Source organism: Meriones unguiculatus, chromosome 1, assembly GCF_030254825.1.
Source record: "Meriones unguiculatus strain TT.TT164.6M chromosome 1, Bangor_MerUng_6.1, whole genome shotgun sequence".
Classification (NCBI taxonomy): domain Eukaryota; kingdom Metazoa; phylum Chordata; class Mammalia; order Rodentia; family Muridae; genus Meriones; species Meriones unguiculatus.
In genome coordinates this window covers 174,583,490-174,609,015 of record NC_083349.1, presented here as the reverse complement: position 1 = coordinate 174,609,015, position 25,526 = coordinate 174,583,490, and the positions used below count along the sequence as shown (strand labels likewise).

At 42.0% G+C, this 25,526-nt stretch overlaps 1 protein-coding gene across 5 annotated transcripts in view; it reads right to left on the bottom strand.

Moving 5' to 3' along the window:
• The window catches only part of Msantd2 (Myb/SANT DNA binding domain containing 2), a 30,983-nt gene extending 18,944 nt beyond the window's left edge, over window positions 1-12,039 (bottom strand). The window contains exons 1-2 of one of the 5 annotated variants that reach the window (XR_009587425.1): window positions 11,111-12,039; window positions 9,400-9,513 (exon numbers count right to left, since the gene is read on the bottom strand). Coding sequence is in view for 3 of the 5 variants with exons in the window: in XM_060371790.1 (XP_060227773.1) it covers window positions 11,111-12,031 (921 nt within the window). In the remaining 2 variants the exon portion in view is untranslated. Of the gene's footprint in view, window positions 1-9,399; window positions 9,514-11,110 lie in introns of those variants that run through there. The other 4 variants (XM_060371790.1, XM_021638643.2, XM_021638644.2 and 1 more) reach the window with 4 other exon arrangements.
• Between the last annotated feature and the right edge of the window lie 13,487 nt (window positions 12,040-25,526).

Here is a 25,526-nt window from a genome sequence, read left to right as displayed (position 1 = left end):
GGGATGTGTCATTATGCTATGGTAAAGAATTCAATTTTTTTTCCTTTTTTTTAGTGTAGTAGTAAGGATACATTACTTAAATAAAGGAAAAATATTCTTTTCTGTTCTGTTCTAGTCTAAAACAAGCACAACACTGACCTCTCAAAGCCCAACTGTTTTCTAATTTAAACAAGAAAAGAAAATTACCTGCTTTAGCTTAAGACAGGAAGGTGCATATTAAAAGTGCAAGGTGTGGTGTCTAAACTGAGACCAATAAAGCTCTATCAGAAATATCACATGTGAGGAGCCTTTGTCTTGTGCTAACTGTTAACTTATTTCAGAAGCAAGGTCCCACTGTGTAGCCAAGCTGGTCTCAAACTCTCTGCCTCCTACTGTCAGGTGCTAGAATTACAGAAGTAAACCACTTGGTTTGAATTGGCTATATATACCTATTTTCTCAGGACTGGGATATGTGTCTACTTAGCATATGCAAGGCTCTAAGCTCAATCTCCAGCACTATAAGAATATAAATATCATCATTTTATATTAGAATATAGAATCTGTGGTTTGTTTTCTTAAATCAGTTTTTAACCAGGTATGGTGACAAAGACTTGTAATCCTAGAATTTGAAAGAGGAAGGTGGGCCCATCAAAAGCTCACAGCCTTCAGTTATATAGTGAGTTATATACAGTGAGGAAGGCTGAGCTAGAGATACTGTCTTTAAAAAAGGTTTCTTCCTTTCATTGACATACTCCCAGTGCCTTTAATGCCTGGCATATGAAAATGGCTCCATAAATTTGATAGATGAGTGAATAAAAATTCTTTAAGATTGTGTCTAGGCAGTTCAGATACCACATACAGGTTGACTTGCTGTCCTAACACATTCTTCTTTATAAATCACAACCCAATCTTTCCATGTAGAGAAAAATATTTATAAATTAAATAAATAATAAAAGCAGGTTTTGATTGATACAAACTTTTATTTTTGTTTTATTAATATCACAAACATAATTGGCTTATTCAAATAAATGAAGTAATCTAAAGAGAAAACTACTGTAAATGTCAAAAGTTTGAGCTTTTACAATAAAGCAGTCTCACAGACAGAAGAATTCCAACTAGAAAACATAGAAGTAAACAACTTCCTACCTACTCTGTCAATAATACTTGTTAACTCAAAATATGTTATTCATTAACACATCTGAGAACACACACAGAAAACCGCAACGATGAATGACTACTGTTCCTAGAATACCTGAGAAAAGATACAGGTTTATTATTTCACTAAGGCTTAACAGCACATCCTAAGTGAAAACATAGCACCCAATTAGTGCCAAGAAAAACAAAGTATTTCCAAAGGCTCTCAAGAACTCTCTAAACCACAAACAAGTGATACACACATATTTAAATACATGTCTTTTTCCAAGTGCAGACATCTTCACCTAGTATTCAGAACAGTGGAAAGGCTCAGCACAGATCACAAACTCCAGATACTGTGGCATATGCATAAGAGGCAATGGTTCATTAAGCATCAATTTTAAATACATATAGAAGTTTCCGGAAAGGCAAAAGTAGGCAGAACAGTGCATGGTGCATAAACTTCCCCTACAGTGAGAAAATTAAAAAGTATGTCCTTATCCCTGTGACCCTAAAAACTGTTTAAACTCTAAAGCACTACCTAACAGGCTTTTTGCCTTTAATCCCAGCACTTGGGAAGCAGAGCCAGGTGGAGCTCTTTGAGTTTGAGGCCAGCCTGGTCTACCAAGTCACTTCCAGGACAGCCAGAACTACATAGTGAGACCCTGCCCCAGAATCAAAGGTAGGTCAAACATTATAGCAGCAGGGGGTGGGGTCGCCACAAGGGAAAATACTGCTAATGCAGTCATTTCTCAGCCTTCCTAATGCTGTGACTCTAACATAGCTCCTCATGCTGTGGTGACCCCCCACCATAAAATTATTTTGTTGCTACTTCCTAACTGTAATTTTCTACTGTTACGAATCCCAATGTAAACATAGGTAATCCCTATGAAACAGTCATTCAATCCTTTTAGGTTGAGAACCACTGTGCTAATGTATCTTAGCCTAGTAATAAAAGCACACTTGTATGATAATTAACACGAAATCTGGCCTAACTTGGTGGTACACTCTTATAATCTGAGCATTCCAGAGGTGGAGACAGGATGATTGCTGCAACTTGAAGGCTAATTTAATCTACCTAATGAGGACTAGGCCTACCAGAACTATCATGTCTCAAAATACTTTAAAATTTTTTAAACTGAAATCTTAGATCCAAACTTCAGTTCTTATCCTCTGCCAATGTTAACAACAACAAAAGAAAAGAGGTAGAAAAGAAGGTGGGATAGTCACTCTGTCCAAACCAGACAGACCACAGGCTAAGAGAATGTATCTTCTAGGCCATAGAACAGGACCATCCTAACACGTTCTATTTCTGTCTCACTAGGTTGTGAGTAATGAAGCCTATCACTGAGCCATTAACTTCCATGAAGGTCATGTGACCATAGAAAGAACTGGCAGAAGTAGGCAGTTCTAGAACAAGTTAAGATCCAACAAATCTCTTAAGAACTGTGCCAGCATGAAATCTGTTCTCCTCTCCCAAGCTTCCACTGCCACTACTAACTCACTGCAAGAATAACTTCAAAGTGACCTCCATACCTCCACTCTAACCCTTTCTATTGACATTACTGGCAGTAAGAGCTATAAAAAGAAAAGTAACCATGTCACTAGATGCTTAAAATGCTTTGTTAGATAAAGATAAAAACTAATTCCCCGGCACAACACTGACCTCTAGTTTGTCAGCACCTCCTTTCTTACTTCCTATTTCCCTTTACCCTTCACTCAACCAAGTGTTCCACTAGAGAACCTGGGGCTTCATGCCATGTTGGAATAATTCTTTAGGAGCACAGTGTGGGCATGGGATGGCTCAGCAGGCAGGTCAAAGAACTTGCTTCACAGATCTGCTGACCTGTGAAACATACCTTCTTCTGGCATCTATGAGCACCAGGTACATAAGTGATGCACAGACACATGCCGGCAAGATGCCCATACATATAAAATAAACAACTTTAAATATAAAATACTTTTAATAAGAGCACAGGCTGTCAAGATGGTTCAGTGTGTAAGGTGCTTGCCACCAAGCCTGACCCACTTACGTTCAATCTCAGGTATCCACATTAAGGGAGAGAACCAACTCCCACAAGCTATTGGGTGACTTGCACAGGTGTCATGGCATTTGAATGCCCAACACACACACACACACACACACACACACACACACACCATACACATATACTAAATAAATGTAATAACATTTTCAAAAGAAAAATGTTGATCTCTCCTCTGTATCTCCCAGGTTTTTCCCCCCTGGAGGGCTGTGGGGAGAGAGTGGGTCTCATGCCATGTAGCCAGGATAATCTTCCTGCCTCTCTATTCTCAAATGCTGGGATTATAGCTCAGTTCCTTGTAGCTAACTAAGGATGAGGTTCAGAAGTCAATTTAAGCACCTTGTGACAACAGCCTACACAGGAGCTTAAGAGAGAATAAACCCTGGAAAACAAAAACTGCTCTAGTAAAGAGGTTACAATCTAAGTTACATTGCCCCTGAGCTCTACTCTATACCAACTACTCCTCTACTCTACTGCCTTCTGCCCCACTAAACACATTCCCTTCAGGTAAACCCTTCTAAAGATTTCTTAATACTCCAACAACACAGTCTCCATTAGTTAAAGTGGCTATTTAAAAGTTTTAAGTAAATAAATTGAAGCTAAACATAATTTTAAAACCAGCTACTTGGGCACACTAATCACATTCCAAGGGGCCAGTAGCCATATGTAACTGATAGCAATCACACTGAACTAACAGACACAAACATTCCCATCATCACAGAACATTTTATTGGAGGGCAATGCTTACACTACATGGCTTGTTTCATATTTTTCCTTTTTTGGGTTTTTTGACAGGATCTCATGTAACCCAAGCCAGGCTCTCTATATAGCCAAGAATGAATGATTTTGAGCGCCTGGTCTTCCTGCCCCCACCTCCCAACTGTTGAGATTCTACTATTCCACTATGCCCCCTTTGCTGTGCTTGGGAAGGAATCTAAGGCTTATCCACTCTGGGCAAGTATTTCTACCACAGCTACACACCCAGCTATACCCATACACTTTACAAATATTTTTATTTTACTTTTCTTGTTTGTTTTTTGTGATGGTTAACACCAAATTTGGACTCAAGTTATGAAAACACAACTATGGATATAACTATAAAGCTGTTTCCAAAAAGGTCTGAAGAAGAAAACCAACTGAATGCATCCCAATGGGATGCAGTCTCATGCTGAATAAAAAACAGCAAGCTGAACAGCAGCATTCATCTTCCTGCTTCCTTACTGTGAACACAATATAGTCACAGCTGCCTTAAACTCCTGCTGCCATGACTATGCCACAATGGACTATATCTGCAAACTGTGAATCAAAATAAACCCTTCCCACGACAAGTTGCCTTTCTAGAACATTTTGTTGCAAAAATGAAACAGTAAGCAATACAGAATCTCTCTATGTATCTCAGATTTCATTCAGCCCATGCCAGCCTTGAATTTGCAATCCTCCTGCTTCTGCCTCCTAAGCGTTGGAATTACAAATGTGAGCCTTCAGGCTCAGATACATATTTAACTCTACCCTTCATTAGATTAAAAAAAAAAAAAGCCAGGAAATAAGTGAGAATCCCATTCATTCACAGTTCTAATGAGAGCTTGTTGTATCTCTTTAAAGCTCTGATAGCCAATACAACCTTGACCTCTCTATATAGCCAGCTTGGCCTTAACCTTCTGCTCAACCTCCCTAATGCTGGGATCATAGCTTGGGCCATCATACTCTGCTCTAAGAAAGCAGGTTTTGTTAGTTGTTATTGCTCCATGTAGTGCTGTGGAAAGAGCCCAAGGCCTTACAATGCTAGGCAAATAAATGTTCTACCACTGAGACACACTCCCAACCCCCCAACCCCAAACAAGTAAACTTTTAAGTGAAAGACAAGCTTTCAAGTGACAGCACGATGGGACAACAAAATTCAGAATATGTAACAAATGATAAGAGAAAGAACTCACTAGATCTATCTATGTTGCTTGTGACAGGTCTTGTAGATCTTTCAATACTAAGAAGAAAAGTCTTGTCTACAAACACCAAAGGAAACTCCTCAGGAATGGGCAGCCCATTAAAATATTTGTACAAGGAAAAGACCATCTTTTGGCTCCAAGTTACCTCAGCTCTACTGGTTCTCACAAACAGAGAGTGTAGCGAAAATAAAAAGCCAAATACACTGTACTGTGATTTTGGTGCTAAATTACAGAATGTATTCCAACATAATGACAAATGAACAAATCTAAGCAATGTCCCATGAGAATTATTTGTTCCAATGGCTAAACAGAAGACTCTGATGGTTAACCAACATGGAATGAACACAGCAAAAGCAAGTTTGTTGGGTCACAAACAATCACCTTGCCTTTCAACTGCAGGCAAAGCCAAACACATACATCTGTTCAGAGACATAAAGCCAACTCTCAAGAGGCAAATTTTTGGCAAACATCCAGAAATATGTGACTTGAGAATGAGGCTTGCAGTGCATCAGATTAACTGACTGAAGTGTGAATGTGGCATCTGGCTCAGAATTGAATGCTTTCGTCAATTCTACCTCAAGACATATCTTTCAACTACTGAGGAAGCATGGAGAAGGTGACTCCCCCTTTGAAGTTATCACACTTACAATCTGCTTTAGTCCTATGCCACTTAATCAAGTACTGCTCTGCTTCCCATCACTTGTGTTGTCTCATCTTCTCAACTCTTCGATGTGTATATACAAGCTTCAGCTGCAGTAAAAGCGCTTAGGTTACAGGAACTGTATTTAACACGATTTGGTTTTTATTCTAACGTCTAGCAGACGGAACCACAAATAACAAGCACTCAAGGTCCATTCGGTGAGTGAACATATGAAGAAAAGGTTTATAAAAAAAGAAAAAAAAACACACAAGGTAAACAAAACAACACAAAAAGAAAAAAAAAAACCTCTATATTTGTTTATCTGACTCCAAAATTGGGCTGGAACTGTTAGCAAACACATTTTCTTCTGGCAAACAAAAAACGTAAGAAAATTTCAGAATAAACAATCTGTGTAGTAAAGCAGTCTCAAACACATCTATTTTATCCAAAAGACGGAACAAATGCCAACATCATGGCAGACATCAAATGGAGCTGTACAACTCTAAACAATGTTTCTATCTGACTTTCAATTAAAATATTGTAGGCTTAGAAATATAGTTATGAACATTTTAAAAGCTGAATTTCAGAAAGAAATTTCAAGCATTATTAATATTTATAATCTTAATACTTTCATTGTATAAATAACAAGAACAGTCCAGAGAAGTAATATAATTTAAGAAATGTAGTTGGGAAAGGGGCTAGGATAGGAGCCAGCCTTCCAGTCCTTTTTTAGGAGGAAGGCTGCTCTGTGTTAGACATTATGTAAGTGGAAAAAAACTAATGTCTATTAATCTATTTTCAAATCAAGAAGAAATTACTTATTGGAGATGGGCATGGTGGCACAGTCCTATAATCCCCAATATTCACAAGGAAGAAGCAAGAGGAACAGAAGTTCAAGACCAGCCTCAACTACAAATAAAGGTCAAAGCCAGCCTATGCTACATGAAACCCTGTCTCAAAAGTGAAACTTTTGAGATACTCAAAACTAGTATCTATCTTTATCTACACCACAAAACTCCTGTTTACTGTGTGGGTATTTTGCCTGCAGGTGTAGCTGTGTATCACTTGTGTGACTGGTGGCTCTGGAAACCACAAGGCATTAGATCCCCTAGAATGAAATGCTTATGAGCCTACATGAGGGTGCTAAGAACCAAAGCTGGATCCTGTGGAAGAACAGTGCCCTTAAATCACTAAGCCATCTTTCCTTCCCCTTTACTGACTTCACATAACTGAATATTTACAGGAATTTCAAATACACTACAAGAGAAATTAAAACGGATTCACATGGTATTCTTTCTCCCATCTAATATTAAGGCTTTTGTTGATTTGTTTTTGTAAGAATAGTTTATTGAGGATACTGCAAAGAAGCAATGGATTGGGCAATAACTACATTACTGTGTTCATCCTGTTAAGGTGTTCTGTGTGCTGTGCAATGCTAAGAATTGAACCCAGGGTAATTCTACATAGTAACCACATGTTCTAACACTGACACCCTACCCCTGAGCTTACACTTAAATAAGCTACATTACTGTACACAAGAACTTCCTGGCTTAGGGACTGGAGAAGTGACTCAGTAGTAATAAGCACTTGTTCTCGCTGAAGACTCAGGGTTTGGTTCCCAGCACCCACCTACTTGATAGCTCACAACCATCTATAGCTACAGGTCCAGGGGATCCAATGCCTTTATTTGACTTCTGGAGGAACTGGATACTCACACACACACAGGCAAAACACGCACTTAAGATAAAATAAATTGACTAAATAGCTAGGTGGTGGTGGTGGTGGTGGTGGTGGTGGTGGTGGATGCCTTTAATTCCAGCACTCTGGAAGCAGAGGCGGACAGATTGAGTTCAAGGTCAGTCTGGTCTACAGGGCGAGTTCCAGGACAGTCAAAGCTACAGAAAAACCCTGTCTCAAAATCCCCCATAAGACAAAGGTATTACTAACTGGATTTCTTTTTGTGTCATATTTGTTTTATTTATGTGCATCAGTGCATGCCTATGTGTGTGTGCGTACCAGCATTCCATGTGTTTGTGAGTACCCAGAGGCTGGAAGAAGGCATTAAGTCCCCTGGAGGTGGAGTTGCAGGTGGTTGTAAGCTGTCCCATATGGGTACTAAGAAAACAAACCCTGGTGCTATTCTCACTATTAACCCGAGCCATCTCTCCAGAATCTTTTTGCACTATTGCATCAATACAAAGGTGACATGATGTTTCCAAATTACTGTTCTAAGCTGCCATTTCTAAAAACTGGGACCCAAAGATTTGTTTTTAGGTCAAAGACTCTAAGAACTTAAGGTTGTATTTTTCTTAAATATAATCTTTATTTCCTGGGCAGCTATATTATAACTGTGTTTTCAGTGACTACATTTTGCTTCTCTGCTTAAGATCACATTTACACGGTTTTCTAAAGGGTCAAAGCTTGGGGGAATTTTATTAACAGTTTTGTTTTTGTATTTGTCCACAGTGCTGGGGATTGACTCCAAGGCCATATAGAAAAGAGGCAAGCACTCTACCACAGAGCTAATTCTTCAGCCCCTCCAAGCATAGCTTTAAATGTAGTATTTTTAAAATTGGGTTCCAAAGTGTATATCTTATAAATTTTAATGACACTACTGTGAACTGTTATATATTCAGTCACAGCTTTTTATCACCTTGACACAAACCTAGATTTACCTAAAAAGAGGGAAACTCAGTTGAGAAAATCAGACTAGTTGTGACCAGGTCTGTAAGGCATTCTTTTAATTGATAGTGGAGGGCCCAGCCCGCTGTGGGTGATGCCATCCCTGGAAAAGTGTGCCTGGGCTATGAAAAAAGGGTAACTGAGGAAGCAAGGGAAGCAAGACAGTAAGCAGTGTTCCTATTCGTCTCTGCTTCAGTTCCTACCTATGGATTCCTTTCTTGGGCTCTTGCCCTGTTGTGGTTGTTTGAATGCAAATGGCCTCCATAAACTCATATATGTAAATGCTTGATCTGGTAGTCAGTGGAACTGTTTTGGGAAAGATTAGAAAGTGCGGCCTTGTTGAATGAAGTATGTCACTGAAGGTAAGCTTTGAGATTTCAAAAACCGAGCCAGGCCCAGTCTCTTCGTTTCTGCCTCCTGTTTGAGAATCAGATGTAAGCTCTTAGGTGCTGTTCCAACACCGTGACCGCCTGCTGCCACCATACCTGGACCACCACGATCGCCCTGGGCACGCCCTCTGAAACTGTAAGCAAGCCCCCAAGTGAATGCTGTTCTTTAACTAAGATTCCTGGCTTTCCTAAATAATGCAGCCTGTAAGCCAAAGAAGCCCTTTCCTCCCTACACTGGTTTTGATCAGTGTTTTATCACAGCAACAAAAAGCAAAAAAAGGGAACACCTTCCAAAATTCTTCTTAAACTTTGTTAGGTAAATGAAGTATTTAAGCAGTGCCTATTGTATGCTGGTGTGTCAAGGGACACGATAAGACCAGAACTTGTCCTTAAAGAACATTTAATTCTAGCAGGAAATATCAACATTAACAAAAGAGTCTGATTCCTTGATCCAAATCATTTTAAGAAGACTTTACAGAACAGAACATTTATCAGCCCTCCATGTCCGTTAATTGCCACAGCATATCAGAGAACCCATCATCTCATAATCTCAAAAGACTAAATGTTTGAGGTCAACTTGGTCTTACCTGTCTGAAAACAGGTAAACTGATCCTCTAAATTCTTCAGAGGCTCAATCTCCTTTCTTTGCTTTAGATTTCCTTCTCATAACTGGACAATGAAGCATTCCAACTAGATATTCCCTGGTTGTTTGAGAAACAATTTTATGGAGAGATTTATATTCAGCAAGGTTTCGATAGTACACTTTGAAAATCCTATGAATAAAAATCAAGAAAACAGGCATACTTTATAAATGCCTAAGACACTCTCAGAACTCCAGAAAAGTTGTGGACAGATGCTATCCAGGGCAGTTCAAGAAACTGCCCCAAATTTAACATGAATGACCCTGAATAGAGCAATGAATGAAATCCAAAGAACAATAGTTTTTCACTATTACATATTATTTCAATGACATTCTTGTTTAACAGAGGAAATCACTAAGAATCCACAAATGTACATAATCAGATAATCTAACTTAGCTTTCTAATAGGTGTCAAATGCCTTGAACAGTAGATAATAATGAAGCAGTTGTTTATGGACCAAATTTTCTAAGGAACAATGTCCAAATGAACAACACTGAAGCCAAGTGAACTCTGGCACAACCTCCCCAAAGTCAGTGTGATTACACTTAAACTGTTCTTATTGGGGTTTATGGTTGTCCGCTAATGTGATTATTCTCAGTTATGACTGTTCTTAGCAGTTTTTCACTCCCCAGAAAGAGTAGCCTACACTATCAGAAATGAACACTGTGTTAAACTTAAGTGCTGTAAATGTTTTCAATGAAAACTGGGAGAAACTTTTAGCAGACACTAAAATGAGGGAAAGAACGTGACTAAAATACAGCTCCTTGTCTGGAAAGACGGATAAGAACGCCTAGACAAATCATTAGAAACAGCAAACCAATACACAAGCTTACGGTAAAATTTAGCCCATTTAAACATGCAGATTCATAAAGATGGCCAGATGCACTTAGTTTTACTTGTCAGCATCTGGCACCTTAACTAAAGCAATAAAAACTGGGTATAAAGAGAGGGCCTCCGCAGAAATAGAAGCCTCCTGACTCTCAAGCCAACCTGACTCTAAAGATCGCCAATCCAAATCCCAATATAACCCTCAGCCAGACTAACATTCAAGGTGTCCTCTACCTCCACGATTAACAATTCACGACCTGACTTTCATTAAGCCTTTCCAACTCTCCACAAGCACCTCAAATCTTGCTAGTCCTAACCACCTCAAGTGACAAGCAATGCGACTGACACAAAAGGCCAGCCGTACCAAGGCTCCTTTCTTTTTAAAACTCCAGCACTTACAGAAAAATCCTACACTGGGCGCTCACTCGGCCCTCTGCTGCCCTTCCTCAATTCCATCCTAGCTGAATTCCATTCGGCCAGGGAGCCCCTCTACCTGGGAACAAAGCAGTGCGGGCGACAGCACCAGTGACAGTGCGGCCCCGCGCACAATAAGAAACTATGAACTTCAGAGCGCAGGAACAGCCTCAATTGGCAAGAAAGAGGGGCGGCGGCAGACACGCCCAACTTCAAACTCAGGAAACCTACGGGCTGGCGGCCATCTGGAAAGAAGCGCCCCTTCCCAGCGAGAGAAGAAAGAGGCGGAGGAGACGCGAGGGGTGACTCGGGGCCCGGGAGGGGAGCCCCGCGCTCGGCCCGGCCCCCGCCCCCAGGCCCGCTTCCCCGCCTTCTCCGCCTCTGGTTCGCTGCCCCGGGCAGGGCGGCCGGTTACCTTGATGCGCTCCCGGCACTGGGACGGGGTCCGCTCGTAGCCCAGCTCGGCCAGGGCCCGGGACACGCGCTCGTACATGGCCGGCCCAGGGGCCTTGCTGCCGAATACCGTGCCGGCTCCCTCCAGCTGCTGGTACCGCGCCTCCACCAGCCGCTCGTTGCCCCACACAGCGATGAGCGCGTTCGTCTCTGCCGGCGTCCAAGACATGCCCCGGCAGGCGGCGGCAGCAGCCGCCGCAGCCCCGCCGCCGCCGCCGCCGCCGGGCGAGAAGGAGACCGAGGACGAGGCAGCGCTGCGGCCCCCCAGCCCCAGCCCGAGACCCCCGGATGCCGCGGCCCCCGAGCCCGCCGCGCTGCCCGGCCCGAGAGGGGACGCTCCCCGCGGCGTGGAAGGGTCGGACAGAGATGGGTTCCCGTCGCTCAGGTCGCCGGGAGAAGCCGGAGAGAGCACCTCCATCTTCGGAATTTTTAGCGGCGAGTTGGCGGGCAGCTCCGAGCCACAGGGCGCAGCCATCTTCCAAGCCGCCGCCGCTGCACCGCCCGGAAGTGACGCAGCCGCGCATCCGGCCACCGCGGTCTCCGGGGCTGCCCTGGGGCCTGGCTCGGGGCTGGGCGGCTCGCTGCTGGGCGAGGGCGCGGGGGACGTGGCTGGCTGGCTCGGGCGGCCGGCAGGTCTTCGCCTTTCCTCTCCAGCCCGCTGGCGCCGGCCGCTCCCCTCCGGAGGCGAGGGTCTGGGACCCGGCCCGCCGTAGCTCCGAGCAGAGAAGGGTGGGGGCATGAGGGCGCGGGAGTGGGGGACTGATTGGAGCCTCCCTACTTCCTCTCCAATCTCAGCCCTCACAGCAGGGGTGAGGCCCGCGAAGGGCTCGAATTTAGGACAAATTGGCCATTTCTGTTTTCCTGTCTCCTCCCCTGTGCCCATCCTCCTTCCTAAGCCCGCCTTTGGGTACAGAAACCGATGTCCAGGGTGGAGACTAGGGAACTCTACAAAGGGTGTGTGGAGGAAGGCAAGCCGCGAAGGCTGCAGAGAGCAGTTCTGGAAGAGGCTTTTAAGAACAGATGTGGTCACTGTATTTGTACACTTTAGCTTTTCAAGAATCTCTTGCATGATAGCAACTCTGATTCCACTCACGTGTTTGGCTGGGCAAACACCCCACCACTGAGCCACACCCACAAGTCCTCGGTTCTACGCCTGGTTTGTTTTCTGGGTAGATGTAGCCAACGACAGAGTAACTAGTTTTCTTTCTTGCTTTTGTACGGCATATATAATGGGGGCATGAAAGAGCAGAATAGCTACTCCAGACTCTCAATCCTCTGTGACTTGGAAATGGTGTAAAATCGCCCGGTTTTCCATACTGTCAAGTGCAAGGAAATGAAACGCACTGTCAATTATGACAGCTCCTGTGATAAACTAGCACTCATCAGTCCCCCCTGAATATATCCGTTAAGTCTTGAACACTCAAGAAGTATGTACTTAGCTGTAAGATACATCCATATTCTTTTTTGTTTGTATGTTCTTGTTTTATTTTTTTTAAGACAGGGTTTCTCTGTGTAGCCCTAGTTGTCCTGGAACTCGATCTGTAGAACAGGCTGCCTGTACTCCCCTGGTGTTGGGATTAACGCCCTCAGCCTTCACCTCCACTACCACCCAGCCAGCATCCATATTCTTTAAAGCTGAAAATTGTAACTGTTTATCTTGGATCGTTAGCTTTAAAACCTCAGAAGTGGCAGAAGAGATGGCTCAACAGGTACAGGCATTTGTTGCCAAGCGTGATGACCTAAATTCCATCCCTGGAGACCTACAGGGTGAAAGGAGAGAACCAACTCCCCTTAGTAGTTCTGTGACCTTCAGACGTGACATGCCCCACATGTCCCCACACATACACAAGCAAAAAAAAAAAAAACATTTTAGTTTTATGTGTATAAATGTTTGCCTGTATGCATGTGTGTCCATGTAGGGGCCTGGTGTTGATAAAGGTCAGCAAAGGGCATCAGATAGATCTCCTGGAACTGGAGTTACAGGACCATCCCCAACAGCTCTACCTGAAGACTCTTCAGTGATTCTAGACGCAATCAAATTGGCAACCAGGACTAACCATTGCACCTACACAAAACAGGTCTGTCCATATTTTGCCATGGACTCGGACTCGGGGGGAGGGGATTCACAAGGACAAACTCCTCAGAATGCATAGGCTGTTAGGTCAGTTGCTAGGAAAAAGTGACATTTTCTTCAGGGGTCTAACATCAGTAAATTTCACATACTCTGTATTTAACTGCTCACTCATTCATAATACACACACACACACACACACACACACACACACACGACATGAAAATAGAAGGATCCTGAGAAGCCGATCAATGGGTGGGAGTGAGACAACCTTGCCTTTGTCCTAAAAACCTGACCTAACAGGATAATGAACGGGGGTTAGGGTGAACCTGATCAAAGTACAATGTAGGCATGAATGAACAGGTCATACTGAAGTCCAATATTGCATATAATCAATATATGGACATTAAAATTCTAAAAAGAGCTGGACATGGTAGCACACACTTTTAATCCCAGCACTCAGGAGGCTTTCATTTGGAATGATAAATTTCAAACTCCTTACCAGCACTGCAGTGGTCTGTTTTTTTAAGTTTCTATATATTTATCTATCTGTGTCTATTTATTTTCTGCGTATGTGTGTGCTTGCACACACATGCTCATGCCATATAGGTCAAAGTTCAACTTTTGGTTGTTCTTAAATGGCTTCTCCAGTGACAGGAAGAGATCAGTGAAGTTGCCAGGCTGAGCTGGGGTAGGGGCTTCTTAAAGGGGAGTGGCTGGGAGTTGTGATGTGATGATGAGGTGGTTGGGTTATAGCCTTATTTGTTGAGTTCAGGCCCCTGTAGGTCAGTCTTAGATTCAGTGGTCACTTTGAACTCTGAAACCAGGAGCTGGCTTTGTCCATTGATTTGCTTGGGCTTTTGAAAGCATGGGTTTGCCAGGCATGATGGCACAGGCCTTGAATCCCAGCACTTGGGAGGCAGAAATACAGGAGGATCTCTGAGTTCCAGGTCAGCCTGGTCTACAAACCGAGTCCAGGACAGCCAGAGCTACACAGAGAAACCCTGTTCCCTGTTTCAAAAAAAAAAAAGAAAAGAAAAGAAAAGAAAAGGGACGAAGAAGGAAGGAAAAAAGAAAGAAGAAAGAAAGAAAAAAAAGAAAGAAAGAAAGAAAGAAAGAAAGAAAGAGAAAGAAAGAAGGAAGGAAGGAAAACAGAAAGGTACTCCTGGTCAGAAGAGAAGGGCAGGGACCTCTTGGTCCAAACCACCTTGCCTTTGTCCTAAAAACCTGACCTAACAGTTCTCTTTAACCTTGTTGAGCCCCAGTCCCTCTTGTTTTAGCTGCTGCTGTGCTGTCTATTCCAGGCCAGCACATCCTCGAGCTTCTGGCAGATTCTCCTGAATTTCCCTGTAGGAGTGCTGGATTGCAGACTGCCCCACAGTACCTATATATATATATTTTTTTTTAATTTTTAAAAATGTATTTATTGTAATTTATTTATTTTGTGTGCATTGGTGTATTGCCTGTATGTGCATGTCTGACTGTGTGAGGGTGTGAGATCTTGGAGTTACAGTTGTGTGGGTGCTGGGAATTGAACTCTTCCTCTAGAAGAGAACTCAGTGCTCTTAACTGCTGAACCATCTCTCTAGCCTACCCCTACCCCTTATTTTAAAGGTTTTCTCTGTGTAACAGCCCTTGCTATCCTGGAACTCGCTTTATACACTGGACTAGCCTTGAACTCACAGAAATCCCCCTACCTCTGCTTCATGAGTGACACCATGAAAAGTGTGTACCACCAAGCCAGGCTTCAGTATCTAGATTTCTTTTTTAAGTGGGTTCTGGGAATCAGGTGTGCTTGGGAAGTATTTTCACCCACTGAGCCATTCCTCTGGCTCTGGGCTGAGTTGGAGCTTACACTTCCACAATGCTGTTTGTCACCGAAGGAAGTCAGGACAGGAACTCAAATAGGGCAGGAGCTGATGAAGAAGCCTTGGAGGGGTGCTGCTTACTGGTTTGTTCCCCTGGCTTGCTCAGCCTTCTTTCTTATAGAATGCAAGACCACCAGTCCAGGATGGCACCACCCACAATGGGCTAGGCCCTTCCCCATTGATCACCAATTTTTTTAAAATGCCCTACAACCAGATATTATGGAGGCATTTCCTCAATTAAGGTTACCTCCTTTGAGATACCTATAGTTGTATGTCATATTGACACAAGACTAGCCTGCATACTAGCCCAAATCCCCAAATGTGGATGAAGAAGCTCTGAGATGGCCAGAGCTGGGGTCAATCACTCTGGAGACCCTCAGTGAAAGCCTCCTAGCTTGCATCAGGCAGCTTCAAAGTGACCAAATAAGTGACTTTTGGTGCTTTACGCCACTAACTCTGGGTCTTTCATACAGCAGCACACTGGGAAAATAATGTGTAAGGCACTTTTACCCACAACAATCTCCTCTCCAACTCCTAGCTTCACTGGCCTTGTACCTATGCCATTGAACAAGTCAGGTTTCCACATTAGAACCTTTGGACTTGACCCCCACACCCTCTCTGAGACAGGGTCTTACTAAGTAGCTCTAGATGTCCTAGAACTCTCTATGTAGACCAGGCTGGCCTCGGACTCACAGAGATCCATCTACCTGCTTCTGCCACCTGAGTGCTGGGATTAAAGGAGTGCACCACTCTGCCCAGCTGGGCTTGGCATGTATTCTTAATTTAGAGCGCCCCTGGGTTGTGTATGGAGCTCAGTAGCTCAGTGCCTACCTAGGACGGAAAAAGCCCTGGTTCAGTCCCGAGCAACATATAAACGGAACATGTGGTACACACCTGTAATGCCAGAATTCAGAAGGTGAAGGCAGGAGGAACAGGAGTTCAAGGCCAGGCCTGGATACGTGAAACTCAAGGAAAGAAAGAAAGAATGGGGCAGAGCAACTGTTTCAGACATAAATATAAACCTATTGTAATCAGTTTAAGCTTTGTATGTAACTCTAGCCCCTTCCTTAAGACCAGCTTTAGTTCTTAGCATAACCATGGCACCTGCTGTCTCCTTGAGCACATCAGAAGTTATTTTGCCTCCCTGTCTCCATTGTGATCACCAGGTGAAATTAAGTTCAAGTTTTCATTGTCCTATGTGCCTGAGACCAGGGTTCAATTCAGTAGTTCGATACTTATGCTGCTTAGAATAAACCAATAGATAAATGCCTGTTCTGCTTGAGTTAAAGACAAGGGGATGTTCTGGTAGAGTTAAGACTGCAACACCCTGCTATGTTCCTTGCTCCCAGAAAGCTGGAATGCCCCCAAGAAGTCCCCTACCCTCTATCCAGCCAATCAGTTTAAAGTGCTTTGTCTAGCTACCTAGAGTCAAGGAACATGAAGTAAAAAGGTAATTCTTCTCAGTTGAATGAACACACTGTACTTGAAAAAAAAAGAAAAAAAAAGATTTTTTTTCTGCTTGGTTGTGGTTTTTCCCTTTAAAAACACACTCAGTGTCACTGGCTCCTGAGACCAGAGGTGGCTGATTTTCTCAGATTTTTATTCAGCGCGCGCTCAATAAACTTCTTTCAATCTGAATCTTGTGTTGGAGTTGTCAGTATGCAGCTATTCCTGAACACTAACACTATAAAATTTCTGAAAGAAAAAAAAAAAAAAAAAGCTAGAAGGAGTGATGCACACTGCACACATGAAATCTCAGCACACAAAAAACTGAGGCTGGAGAATTAATCTAAACAAGCTAAAGGTAGCCGTTAAGCCCTGTCTCGAAAAATTAAAAAAAAAAAATCAAAAATAAACAGGATCAGTGGGCAATTGCCGTGATTGAGTTTGATTCCAGGGACCCACAAGGTGAAGGAGAGAATCAATTCCCCACAATTTGTGTTCAGTCTCCATATGAGTACTGTGGCACATGTGTGCTCATCCACACATACATGTTTTACACACACCTAATACTAATAAATAAGTTTTAAAACATAAAATCTGTGATTTTCAGCTAAGCAAGGATATTTTAGATCTACAATGAAAATTGTAATTCTAGAAGAAAAAAATGATAACATGAACCATATTAAAATTAAGAAATTTTTCTATTAGGTTTTCTTTTCAATTTACTCTGTGTGTATGTGTGTGTGTGTTCCTACCATGTCGGTTGAGAGGAGTGAGCTCAGGTCAGCAAGCTTGATGACAGTCATCTCTATCCACTGGCAGAGCCATAAAATTCTGCTTTTTAAAAAACAGTAAAGAAAAATGGAAAGACAAGACACAAACTGGGGAAATATTTGTAAATTGAATGTCTAATTAAGTACTTGTACCCAAATAGGTGCAATTATCTTAAATCTTAGCAACAGGAAGGAACTTACTTTCCTTTCTTCCCTTTTTGTTTGTGTTTTGTTTTGATTTTTGATTTATTGTTGTTGTTGTTGTTTGGAGCAGGCGTTCTCCTGGATCTCTGTAGACCAAGGCGGCCTCAAACTCACAGACTGCCTCTGCCACCCGGGTAACTGGGATCAAAGGTCTGTGCCACCACCACCTGCCATTGGTGGATTTTTTTGTTTTTTGTTTGTTTGTTGGCATTGGTGGGAGATTTTTTGTTTTTTGTTTGTTTGTTTATTTTAGAACTTAATTTTTTTAATGGACAAAAGAGTTTAAGATACATCTTTACCAAAAGAGATATACAGATAGCAAAGAAGCTTATGAAATGAAAGTAAATATTATTGGTCACTGGGAATATGCAAATTAAAACCAAATGAGATCTTGTTACACATACATCTGAGTACCTGATATTAAAAAGACTAATCAGGCCAGGCAAGGTGGCCTATGCCTTTAATCCCAGCATTCAGGAAGGAAGAGGTAGACAGATCTCTATGAGTTCAAGGCTAGCCTGGTCTACAAAGTGAGTCCTGGACAGCCAAGGCTACACAGAGAAACTCTGTCTCAAAAGAAAAGGAAAGAAAAGAAAAGAAAAGAAAAGAAAAGGAAAGGAAAGGAAAGGAAAGGAAAGGAAAGGAAAGGAAAGAAAAGAAAAGAAAAGAAAAGAAAAGAAAAGAAAAGAAAAGAAAAAAGGACTAATCACAGTAGCTGATAATAGTGTGGAGCTCTCATACTGCTGAGATCATTAAATGATTTCACTACTTTGAAAACAGTTTGTCAGAATCTTAATAAGTTAAACATGCACCTACCATATGCCCCAGCCATATGATTTCTAGGCATTTCCCCAAAAGGAAAGAAAACATATGCCCATTAAAGACATACATGATATATTGCAGTTATACTTGTAATAAAAAACTGGAAAAACCCAAATGTCCATCGGCAAATGAATGTATACACAAAATGGTGGTATAGCCACACAAGGGATCACACCCAGCACCAGAGTACCCATGTGTACAATCCTAATATGGGGGAGGAAGGAGCAGGATCATGACTTCTAGGACAGCCTGGGCTATATAATGACACCCAGTCTCAAAAAGCCAGAAATATGAAAGAAAGCTACTGACACAAAAAACCAATGATAGATTGCAAAATAATTTTAGGTGAAAGGTGCTAAACATAATAACACATGCTTCCAAATCTCAGCATCCGTGAGGCAGAGACGGAAGGATCACCACAAGTTCAAGACCACTGTTGGCCACAGAAGGACTCTGATGCAACTCTGGGATATATACACAGCAAGGCCCAAACTCAAAAATCCAGACTATAGGACCTTTAATTCCAGCACTTGGGTGGCACAGGTAGACAGATCTCTGTAAGTCTGAGGCTAACCTGTTACACAGAGGGAATTCCAGGCCAGCCAGGGCTACACTGAGAAACCCTGCCTCAAAAAACAAAACAGCAAAAACAAAAACAAACAAACTGTGTAATTACAGACTTGTAAGAAATAATGGCAATTGTGGGTTACCTGCACAAATTAAGACTGATAATGCTGCCAGAGAAGAGTCAAACAGGTCCTGAGTGGGGAGTGAGGATTGAAATAATTAAAGCAAGTCACACCACACATGGGATCAGCTTGAGAGGGCTGTAAGACTGCAGCGTGAGTTTATTCCACAATTCCTTTTTTTATAGGCAAAGCAAAACCAAATCACATCAATACAAGAAAAAAGTTCCTGGAACTGCCAAACTTGTTTTCTAAAACTACTTTCCTGTAGCAAATAAGGTCCAAGATCACACAAACAAGTTTTAAGGAACTTGTCCAAACATCCTCTTTTCTCTGTCTCAAGGTGAAAGCCAGGGTGAAAACTTGTTTTTTTCTGAATAACAAAGCAGCATGACACACAAGCAGCTTTCCACATAATACAGACCCTGGGAGGATATCAGGGGAACTCAAGCAAAGACTCCTAGTGTCAGAGGCCATAGAGACTGAAGAGGACACCCTCTAACTAGACTAGTCTCCTACGGAGAACACTAAACCACCCACAAAAACTTCAACCCAGAATTTACCCTGCCTACAAGATGATCAGGGATAAAGATAAAGCAGATAGAGCAGAGATTGAGGGAATGCTCAACAATTGCCCGGCCCAACCAAAGACCCACCCTATCAGAGAGCTCCAACCTTTGACACTATGAATGATACTCTGCTAAACTTGCAGAGAGGAGCTTAACAGAGCGGTCCTCTGAGAGGCACTACTCAGCAGACCTCAAAACAGATGCCAAAACTCACAGCCAAACATTGGGTGATGTGTAGGGAGTCTTGTCGAAAAGTGGGAGGAAAGAGAAAAGGACCTGGAGATGACAGTAGCTTCAGAAGAAAACCAACAGAGCTAACTAACCAGGGCCCAGAGGGGCTTGCTGAGACTGAAGCATCAGCCAAGGACCATATATGAACTTCACCTTGGCCCCCTATAAAGATGCAGCATATGAGTAGCTGAGGCCTCATGTGGGTCCTCTAGTAAGGGAAGTGGGGACTGCATCAGACATGGACTCACTTGACAGCTTTTTATTCACTTTCTCCTGGCAGGACAGCCTTGCCAAGGCCACAGGGAAAGAGGACAGTCTCAGTCCTCAGAAAAGGGGAGGGGGAGGGAGAAGAAGTGGGGAGAGAGGGTGGGACTGGGAAGAGAGGAATGGGGCTACAGGAGGATGTAAAGTAAATTAAATAAAAACAAACTGATAATGTGCCTGTGTATGTATCCAATAAGATGAAGCAATTCTCTGCATATTACAATATAAAGCACATTATGGGTGTACCACACAATTCTACAGGATAAGCAGTTGTAGAAAAAGCCAATTGTACCTTAAAAGAGATGCTTATTAAACAAAAAGGAGGAGTGAAAAACCCCAGGGGTAGACTAAATAATGCTTTGTTAACTCTAAAGGCTCTTAGCGTTGGTGAAAAAGGAGCAGCAACAGCTGAGAGACACCAGGTTATAGGAAAAACAAACAAACAAACTGAGGAACTAGGTCAACCAATACGCCATAAGGATGTGTTGACATTAGAATGGAAACCCTCGATAGTTTTGAGATGGGGATGTGGTTATGTTTATGTATCTGTAGGGAGTGACAAAATATGATTACCAACAGAACTCATAAAGATTAGATCTGACCAGGGAAAACCTCTTATCAGCTGAGACATGAATGTCTTCATGAAGCAAGCAGCTCAGGTGATTCACTCTCAGTCACTGCCTCAGTCACTGATTTTTCCAAAGTTTGCATGCAAATAAACTTCAAAAGGGCTAACCCAAAAGATTGTTCACACAGGAACTAGACAGACAAAGACTGGACAGACGACACAGATACTGGACAGAAAAAGATACAGCTAGCGATTTCTGAAGTCTTGGCTTATAGTCCTATTTTCATAGGGCACCCAAAAGATATCTTTGCCTCCAGATAAGTAATTTTAAGAATACGACTCCCTCATTCCCAAAAGGTAGGGTAGATATTTTTGGTCACTTGATGTGTTATCCTACCTTGGTATGGATTAATGTATACTGGTAGAAATTTAAAGTTACTTTGTGTAACTATTGTATATTGATAGAAACTTAAGTTTATTTCGTATTGTATATTGATAGAAACTTAAGGTTGTTTTGTTTAATTATAGCATATTGGTAGAAATTTAGGGTTATTTTGTTTAATTATTGTATACTGGTGGAAATTTAAGGTTATTTTGTTTGACTACTGTTTGATGTATTGTACATAAGCAGTTCATTTAAAAATTTGATGTAAAGTTCTAATTGTATGGTTGCCATAATTATTCTTACTGTGTGTAGATTGTTAATGTTAGAGGAAAAGACTTTAAAAAAAAAACAGAAAGAGGAAAATGAAGTAGAAGTTTCTAGTTTCTTTAAAGACTCAGTTTGTGCCTCGTGATGTTTGGAAGCAAGCTGTCTTGTGTGAGGGGCATGATTTTGGCCAGCTGAAAACATCCCTGGGTGGACTCTGAGGGGAGGAGATAGATAGAAGCCCACAGACAGTGAGATAATGTTTTTGGATCTACATCACTTCAATGGTCTTCCTTCTTGTTCCATGCTTCATTTCAAAGAGAGAAACATTCTAGAGAACTGTTGTTTTTACTTTTTTTAAAGTTGAGAAATTCTACTCTCTCTTTTTTTTAAAGATTTATTTATTCTACGTATATGAGTGTTCTATCTTCATTTACACCTGCCAGAAGAGGGAATCAATTCTGATTATAGATGGTTGTGAGCCGCCATGTGGTTGCCAGGAATTGAACTCATGACCTTTGGAAGAGCAGTTCTCTGAACCACTGAGTCATCTCTTCAGCCCTGAATTGCTGTTTTTAAGTAGTTCTAGGGCCATCAAAATGGTTCAGTGAGTCAAGGTATTTGCTGCTTAGCCTAAGGACTTTTGAGTTCAATCCCAGGGATTTATACAGTGGAAAGAGAGCACTGACTTTGACAACTTGTCCTCTGACATCCACAGATGTCCCAGGGGTAGAAATGAGGTCATCAGGTTTAGCAGCTAGAACGTTTACTACCTTACCAGTTGTTGCAGGATATTTGATACCATTGTGAACCCTAAATTGTAGACTGTAAAACCCTGTTTCATTGGTGTGATTGAGCCCTATCACATAACTTTAATCTAAGAACTTTCTGTTAGTGTTAAAGTGGTAACTGTGGTGTGGCTTACCCAGTCCTAGCACACACCTTTAATATTACCAAGAGCTTTCTGGACACAGGATTTAATAAAGTTAACCCTAGCTCAAGAGGCAGAGCAAGAAACCAGCTGACAGGTTTTAAAGAGTAGGAGGGACTTTGAGTTGAGGGATATTTAAGACACCATGGAGAAGAAAGGGCTATTAGCTCAAGCTCTGGCTTTAGCTTAGGCTTCAGCTCCTCAGTTCCCTGGGTTTTCAGGCTTTGAACTAGCAAGCCTTTGGCTTTGTTTTTGTTTTTGTTTTCACTTTTGCTTCTTTGTCTTTTGCTCCTGGGGCTGTCAGCTGAGCTAATGAGCCTTTTTAGGTTTTTTTCCATCCAGACCTAAACTGAGAAGGAAGGTCAGCTGGGTACTTTCTCTGCCTCTCTGAGGTAGCAGGTTTTCTCCCCGCATCTGGCTCCTGAGTCTTTACTGGTAAAATAGGAAGGTTGAGATTTTCTCTCTTTTAAACAACAACCAGCCTTTACTTTCATTACAGTTTTGCCTTTTCTAGAACATGATATGCAGAATGCAGCCTGTTCATGTAGGATTAGACACTCAATCTTCCGCTGTGATCTTCTTTTCATTTTTTAATGCATTTTTAGAAAAAGAATATTGGGTTCTTACGTTTTTGAAGATTTTGATGTTTGTCAACTTTTTTCTATAGAAATTTTCTTCCAGGTTATATTATCATTTTTTTTTAGCATTATAGAGAAATATACCTATCTCACAACTTGTCAATCTCTTGCCACCACCTCCAGGGAGTTCATCTCCTATTTCTGAGTAGTATTGTCAAATCCATATTGTGAAATGCTTTAGAAATGGAAATTGCTTCCTTTTTATTTGCTGAGTATAAAGAGAATTCATGCTTATGCTGTCATTTTAAATTATTTACAAATTGAAAGGTTAAAATAGTATTTCTTTATTTAATTTGTAGTTCTTCAAGTGCTAACAAAGATAAATATTTTGTCAGGAAAAAAATATTATCTTTGTGCCACTTAAGGGACATTAATCTGATGGGTACATGATAAGTAATAAAATGCAGCATGGCACTCATAAATCAAATTATTGAGCAGTTATCCCAACACAGGCATTCCATCAACACCTAGGGAAGAATCTATTTACGTTTATGTATTTATTTTTATTTATTGAAGGGGAGAGCATGCACTATAGTGCAGAGGTCAGCAAGCAATTTGTTCTCTCTTTCCACCAGGTAGGTCTCAGGAACTCCCTGGAGCTGGAGTTACAGGCAGTTATAGGGCTGTTTGACACATGTGTTAATAATAGAGCCTGGGTCCTCTGGAAGAGCAGTATAGGCTGGCTCTAAACCTTCTCTCCAGCCCCTAATTAGAAGAGACTAGATTCAAACCCACAGAGATCCTCTGGTCTCTGCCTCAGGAATACTGAGAATAAAGGCAAGCACCACTATGCCTGGCCAACACTTTTCTTTATAAAAGTTAATCTGAGTCAGGTGGTGGTGGTACACATCTTTAGTCCCAGCACCAGAGGCAGAGGCAGGCAAATCTCTGACAGTTTAAAGCCAGCTTGCTCTGCAGAGTGAGATCTAGAACAGCAAGGGCTACACAGTGAAACCCTGACTCAAAAAACCAAAACCAAACAAACAGAAGAAAGAAAGGAAGGAAGGAAGGAAGGAAGGAAGGAAGGAAGGAAGGAAGGAAGGAAGGAAGGAAGGAAGGAAGGGAGAAAGGAAGGGAGAAAGGAAGGGAGAAAGGAAGGGAGAAAGGAGGGAAGGAAAGAAAGAAAGAAAATAAATTAATATGCTGGACTGTGGTAGCACACACCTTTAACCCCATCACTCTGGAGGCAGAGGCTAGCCTGGTCTATAGAGTAAGTTTCAAGGACAGCCAGGGCTACACAGAAAAAACAAAACAAAACAAAACTATTTTGGAAAACTTATAAATAAATTAATTAACAAAAAAATCTGGCTGGGAGTGGTGACATTCACTTTTAATCCTGGTCTACATACTGAGTCCCAGGACAGCCAGGTCCACATAGTGTTCTGTAACAGTTTTCTCAGAGACTGAAACATTCCTTCATGCAGAAAACCTTCTTGAGCAGGTTTAAAAAAATAAAATAAAATAAAACCTCCAGGAAATCCTTGCTACTGAACAGATGAACAGATTCACTAGGCCCTCCACCTTGCCAGAATAAACAATAAAAGCAGCACAGAAGATTCCAACAAGCCACAAAAAGAGGTTTAGACCAACTGAGGGACCAGAAAGGTCACTTTTCAACCATTTGAGCTGCCTGTAGGCTGTGTACCTGTGTTCCAGCTTTTGTGAACAGTTACTCATTCTGGGGTGGGCTTTGATGATGCAGCTGTCCTTGAGTCATTTCTGTTCCTGAAGATAACCCCTCACCCATATTCCTGTAAGTAACCCCAGTGGAATTCATTGCTTCACTGAGTTGTACTTTGTTCTGCCCTGGGATCCCTATCTCGGGTGAGTAGGTGTGTGTGCTGAGTCTCCTCAGAAAAGTTCTTGTCACATAACACATTGTGAGATGCTGTCTTGCAGGAAGGAAGTGAAAAAGAGAGAAAGAAATCTAAATGTAAATCTAATAAAAGGGATCTAGAGAGGAAAGACAGAGGAGAGTGACACTCTGTTCGTCCTAAAAACACTGTGTCACCACATTAGCAGGAAGATGAAAGGAGAGCCGTCAGAGGGTAAAGGACTTTACATGGAAGCCAGATGACCCAAGTCAGGGCCAGAACCCACGATGGAAAAAGAGAGTCAACTCCTGAAAGTTATCCTCTAACCCCCACATCTGTGCCATGGCACACGTTTCCGCATTCACACATGTACCATACATACACATATGCTTAATAATTGTCGGAAACAAGCAAGAGAAACTTGTTCTAAGTACTACCACTTCGTTTTCAAACTCCATTTAATCATAGGGAAAAACTAAGTTCAAGGTCCCAGGCCCTAGGGGACCTGGGGATTTCCCAATAGCTGAACAGCTTCTGTTGTAAAGAAACAGTTGTCTGAGTCCAGGCATCTCAGGGACAATTTGTAAGGAGACAATTGTCTGAGTCCAGCCATTTCAAGGACAACTTCTCCATCTTGCTGGCAGGGTCAAAGGAGTTCGTGTTCTCAGGCCCAGGAACCTACTCCTGTCCTGATTGATGGAAACTCCCTTGCTCAACTCCTTATGTCAAACTCTGGTTGGACAATGTTCCAACTCCACTCCTCCTTGCTTTGTGGTTTCATCCTTTAGATAAGCTGTACAACACCCCTTCAGGGTGGTAGTTCAGGTCCTCTTCAGTCTGTTTTGTG